The sequence below is a fragment of the Nuphar pumila genome, chromosome 3 (genome assembly GCF_984573655.1).
Source record: "Nuphar pumila chromosome 3, dmNupPumi1.hap1.1, whole genome shotgun sequence".
Taxonomy (NCBI): domain Eukaryota; kingdom Viridiplantae; phylum Streptophyta; class Magnoliopsida; order Nymphaeales; family Nymphaeaceae; genus Nuphar; species Nuphar pumila.
In genome coordinates this window covers 143,989,989-143,996,486 of record NC_143251.1, presented here as the reverse complement: position 1 = coordinate 143,996,486, position 6,498 = coordinate 143,989,989, and the positions used below count along the sequence as shown (strand labels likewise).

The 6,498-nt window shown below is 35.1% G+C and overlaps 1 protein-coding gene across 1 annotated transcript in view; it reads left to right on the top strand.

Moving 5' to 3' along the window:
* The first annotated feature begins 5,122 nt into the window (after window positions 1–5,122).
* The window catches only part of MFP2 (multifunctional protein 2), a 28,064-nt gene continuing 26,688 nt past the window's right edge, over window positions 5,123–6,498 (top strand). Inside the window, exon 1 of the mRNA XM_090002102.1 lies at window positions 5,123–5,340. Within this exon, the coding sequence (XP_089858228.1) occupies window positions 5,244–5,340 (97 nt within the window). The 5' untranslated portion in view covers window positions 5,123–5,243. The remainder of the gene's footprint in view (window positions 5,341–6,498) is intronic.

Genomic DNA, 6,498 nt, shown 5'->3' with positions numbered 1-6,498 from the left:
GATCATGCCCAACACATTTATGGGGCCAGGACCACATAAAAAGCACCAGAGAAGCTCAAAAAACCCATTTAGCATGCGGTTTAGCACCAAAATGAGTTTAGCACAGACCCATTTTCCTATATATATATATATATATATATATATATATATATATATATGATCAGAGTGGGTTTGAATGTCATGGATCGTTGAGGTGATTCAAAGTATGATCCAACCTTGACTCAAATGGAGGGTCAAAGATCCTCACCACAAGCCAAAGCCCCAACAAATCTAGGGATTTAAAGTCTGATTGAGAGAGGTTTGACTAGAGATCCTTTGAACTCTTATAATTCGAACGCTCTTACAAAACGTTCACTCCTTTATTTTAGGCTCGTATAGAGTGGTTCGTGACTTTTTGAATAATCCTTTCTTTTGTGTGTGAAAAACTAACAGGTTCATCACTTTGAATTCAAGGTATAAGCTAAAAAACATGAATGCATCACGTAATGAAGATCGAAGCGCACTTGATTTTTTTTCCTTTACTTTATGGGGATCCTCTCAAATGACATGTGGATCTCTTATTAGTACCGATTGTAACTTCATTCAGTCAATTCCATCCAACATAACATATGATTGATGAGCCAATCATTTAATCTGCAAATAAAAAGCGTTTGCAATGCTCATTCAAAGTGTTCACTCGTGAAAAACATTAAATGTGAAAACAATAAAATAATAGCCTAGCTTCTAAATGCATTAGATGGAGTATTAGAGATTTTTTATTTAACTTTTTTTTATGGACATCTAACCATTTTCTTTAAGATTTTTCAACCAACTAAAGTTTAGGCACCTAGGTCGAAGGACATTATTAAGGAAGAAGCAACACGAGAAATGATGTTTCACATTCTATTCAAACAATATCCGTTCAAAAAAATATGTGTACAATGTGATTACTTTTCAAAACCTCACTAACAATGTCCTTTTGGAGTGTTGAAAGAGAGACAAATGTCATGCATGAACGCCAGTAGCCTCATCGCACAACGACGCCAATGATAGAGATTTGAGAAATCAATGCCAATGATCAGACTGAGGAATGTGACAAACTCACTCCACAACAAAACCCTAAGCAACCACGAAAGATCGAATAGAAAATATTTTTGTCTAAGGGTTAGTATATATATAACATTACATTTGAGACTAATACATGCAGATCTTCAATACTAATAGATGTGCATCTCCTCAACTATATGTTTAATAGCTGCTAAGCTCCTATGAATGAGTAAGTGAATTCAAAACAATCGAATGAATTCATTAACCACCTATGCAAAAACCATCACATCTGAGACTAATAGATACACATGTCTTCGGTTACACCCTTAATAATTAACCTCTTATGAACAAGTCAGTGAATTAAGAATAATCCAATGAATATATTAACCTCCAATACGAAAACAATCACATTTAAGACTAATAGATGATATCTCTTCAAGTACGTATTCAATAGTTGCTAACCTCGTATAAACTAGTGATTGAATTTAGAACTATACAATAATTTCTCTAATCTCTTATTAAATACCAACATTCAAGACTAATAGATGCAGACCAACACATATACATGTTTAATAGTTGCTAACCTTTTATGAACAAGTGAATAAATTTAGAACAATCCAATGATTTTGCTAACCTCCTATTAAATACCAACATCCGAGACCAATGGATGCATATCTACTTAGCTACGCGTTTACTACCTGCTAAACTCCTATGAATGAATGAATAAATTCAGAACTATCCAATGATGTTACTAACCTCCTATTAAATATGAACATCCGAGACTAAATATACGTCAATCTCCTTGAGTGTGTTGAAACAAAATATAAATCTCATAGGATAGATGCATACTAAATATATGTTGATCTCCAAACATCAACTAGTATTCGTCGTAAAAGTATGAATTCACTTTTGGTAGGAAATACATAATATTTTTTTGCAAATATTGCAGGTCCGCGCAAAACAACTACGAAGGATAAAATGGTTGAACACAAGTCGAGAATCAACATTTTTGAAAAGGCGGAGAATTTTGGTGAATTAATAGGTATTTGCAAAAACACACCAAATTTCATGGATAATAAAATCATTTCTATTTTTTTTCCAACATCATCTTGAATTTCTTATTTAATTACTTTATCACATGAACATGGACAATGACATCTTGGCTTATTAATTGCGTGTTCAACCATGGATGCTCTTATTATCTCGATGTTGTAACAACGCGTTACTGGTTCTTACTTTGTAGTGGTCTGGATGACCTAACAGGTTGAGGTGGCCTGGCTTCCATAGGCTTGGCTATCTTTTAGACATTGACCAACTTGTGAAATTCAGGCTGCATTTACCAACAGGGCCTCCGCTTGTTTGGTAGGAGCTGTTGGGGCCTCCGCTCGTTTGGTAGGAGCTGTTGGTGCACGTTTCCTTGTGTTGCGATGTTCTTAGTTCAAAACCCAATGGCACTACATTGTATAACTTATGTGGATCTGCCTAACCCCAGCTAGACTATAAAAAAAAGGGGTGCATCCCAGCACCTGCCGCCTAGGCAAAGCAGGTGGTATTTTGTTTGGAGATGTTGGCTGATCACAGTTTGATGGGCAATCTGGTGGGAGAGGAATGCAATGACTTTCGAGGGATGGGCGCGAACACGTATTTTTGAGATGTGTCCTCCTCTTTGATTATTCTGATTATATCTGATGGTAATGGCCTGCAACGGCCATGGGCTGGTCTAGGTTCATCTTCGTTGTGTGCCCTGCATTTCTTGTAACGCTGGGGGTCGATAACTCATTGTCATAAGCTTTTTTTCTTCTTTTAATAAAATTGAGTTTACTTTGTCCTTGAAAAAAAAACTCAAATTCAAATATGCAACCCTTTTAGGTTTGACAATAAGTAGAGCTTGGATGGGTCTAAATAGGTTTGGATGCTGGTTTGACCATAAAGGAAAAGGAAGAAACGTTGATCTAGGTTGCTTCTTTATTTTCGCCAACCTACTTGTCTCACCTTTTCAAGAAAAGGGGGATGATCCTACCCCTTTTTTTTCGTTGGGTCATCTTAGAACTCTTGGATATGTGTTTATCATTGTTTACTCGATAGAAAACGCCGATCAAGATTTTTTTATGCTCATACAAGCCTTTTAAAAGGGCTAAAAAAACCAATGTTTGATGTTAAAGCTTATAAAACAAAAAGTTTGATGACAAAATACAAGTTAGAATAGACAACCATTGAATCACATAAAATCAATTGAAAAAACCCTTGAACAAGGAGGGTTAAACACATCAAATGGGTTAGGTCGAACAAACAAATACTTGAAAGCAAGGTTGTAAGTATCGTATCGTTATCCCTAACGATTAGACCCAAATTAAGACCGTATAGTATTATAGCATAAAATATTATAAGTTTTTAATAATAAAAAAATATATATTTTAAAAAAAATCATCACATAAAATAATGATGAATTGCACAAAATATTAACCATAAAATCACATATAAAGCATCTATGTCTCTATAAGCAACATAAGACATCATCAAACATCAACTATCTCACAAGAACAATGCAAAATATTAAATATCCTGCAATTAATAACATGCCACAAGACTCATACTTTCATATTGCAAAAACAAAAATATTATGACACTAGTTGTACTCGATTTTCAATCAAATGCCATATTATCTTATGCCATCTTTATTAGAGGAGTATGGAGCCCGATTTCTATCATGATATAAGTCTTTAATGTTCATGAAACAATTTTGTGGTAAGTTGGTGGGAGGTTCTAGAGGGATAGTGCCTTCCGAGACAAATTTGTTTTAGATAGTAGCTTTGTAATTTTAGTTATGATAACTTTTTTTACCTTAATCTATTTTCTTGATTGAAAAAATAGCAAATTTTTTTTTTTTACCTTTACCGACTTCTTTAAATGAAAAAATAGTAGAAATGCACTTATAATGGCCTTTAGACAAATGAAGAAGTCTATCCTCAAAAAGTATTTAAAACCCAAAATGAAAAAAATAATATAACTTCTAACTTTTTTAAAGTATGCCGAAAGCTATATCATACAATGCATACTCATATCACTATACGAGTGTGTATCATATCACAAAACCCAAAAATAACGATATTTATAGTACGATACAGTATAATACTTATGCTTAAAAATATAATTTTTAGAAGTTCGCAATGGAACCTAATGAAAAAAGGGGTAGTTCCATCCCCTTCTCCCTTTGAAAACAAGTTGGATGGTAGTCAATATCAGCCATTTCAGCTGGTGGGTATCATTTCTCTCTGAGTAGAGATGCAAATGGATTGGATCCAGCATGGATATTTTATGATTTTTAGCCCAACCTTATTCGTAACTGGCTTTTCTGTGTATTTAGCTGATCCTTGTCCGATGCGTTTGCATCCCTAAATGTGATTATCACTCTCCAACACAGACCTGAAATGTAATTTTTTTTGTGAAATTAAAAGACATTTGTCCGAATTAGACCATCAGACCTACTTTGTTGAGTCCGTACAGAATCATTATTGGGTTGGATCAAGTATCGCCCGATCTTAACATCCATAGTGGATATGAATCACACTAACATAACCATGGTACGACACGTTATGAATAGGCTCATTCACTTGACGAGGTTGGGCCTGATTGTGGGTATGAATTACACTACAGAGTCATGGCACAAGAAGTTATTATGTCAACAGGTCACGACATCTGACTCGAATCCGATTAGTCAGGTTCGGTAGCTAAATCTGTATCCGATTCAAATTTGGATTCAGCATTGAGTTTTGCATTCAAACCCAAACTTGATTCCGACTAAAAGACCGAACTGATTAAGAGTAAATATTGGGTTTTAAGCTAGTCGGATCCGGGTTCAGTTTTATCTTTTCCATCTAACTCCGAATCCAATAACGTCGGACCCGAGTCCGACCCGTTTACATCCCTACTTGACGCTATGAATTTGCCGATAATTATACTGTTTAGAATAGACGACAAAATATCGTGACATTTCAAGATATTTGTGATTATCCGTATCTCTCCGTCACCGTTACTAAAAATCGGCTGTTTCACCGCAACAAACTCTGACCGCCCTGCTTTAATTGCTTCTGATCTTCACCATCGAGAGAAAGTCATTTGGGGGCTTTCTCTTCTTCTCCTCGTTCTCTCACACGTTCGCACACTCTCTTTCTGTTTGTTCTCTCCATTTCTGGTGCTGCAGTTCGTCATTCGACGAGATGGGTGGGAAGGGAAGGGCTCAGATGGAGGTTGGTGCCGATGGGGTTGCCGTGATCACCATCATAAATCCGCCCGTTAACTCGTTATCGATCGATGGTACTTACTCTTCTTTGTTCATATCGATTTCTGCATACCCATTTCTTCTTCTTCTTTTTTGTTGGGGGTAGGGGGGGGGGGTTAATTTGTTTATAACGATTATGTCCGTTTCTTTGTATGATCATTTGATGATTCCTTTTTTTTTCATGGTTTTTATATTTGAGGATATTGGTGTTTTTCATTACCATTAATTTCGAAAATTTTCTTCTATTCACTAATATGGTCAATTGTTTGACCAGTTTCTTACTCGTTCCTCCGCTGTTATATTGCTTTTTTGTTGGATGGGATCTATTAATATTATTATTTTTTTGTTGAGTTGGTTTGCTGATGTTTTTTTTGGCTCAAAATTTAAGCATTCTTTTAATATATAGTGGTCTTTTGTTGTTTGTTTATTTATATGGTATTTGGATGTTCTATTTTTTGGTTTACTTCAGTAATTATCTGAGTGAAGTACTCCAGAAAACACATAGAGAAAGACAATCCTCTAGTGGAAGGTCGACGGATACAAATTTATGGTGTCTATTATGGTTGGTATGAGGCTGGATTAAATAAGGATATTATTAATATTAATACTAATATTATTTATATTATTTTAAATTCAATTTCTATATATTGTGGTTTCATACCTTTCAGTTTTGGTCAGTAACTTTTTGAAAGCGTCAAAACATATTCTAATTGTTTGTTTTTGAGTTGAAAACCCATAAGATATGTTTGATTGGGTGATTGGTTTTCCTAGTGCCTGACTGTACTTGTTGAAGCTCCTTTATTTTTCTTCTTTAACAAAACAAGAAAAAGGGATAAGTCTTTGGTGTTGATGTCCATACTGTGTCATTGAGTGGAATGTCACATATTCACGCATTTCCAAGTAGAATTGTACCATGCAGATGGGTTTAGCATGGTCTACATAGCGCAGATCATGTCTTTCATCTAACGGTTTGGTCCATTTGGGTCTGGAATGCCTTTTTTATCTTTTTTCTCCCATAGTGACTTTTTGGTGCAATATGGATAATTTGTTTGATTATTCTTTAGTTTTTATCTGTGATCATTGTGCGGCATTTCTGTTTTGGTGATGATTCATCATCAAGGGTTTATTTTTTTGTGTGTGTAAATCCATTTTCTCTTTCTGTTTGGTCCCAATCCCTAATATAGGAGGAGGGT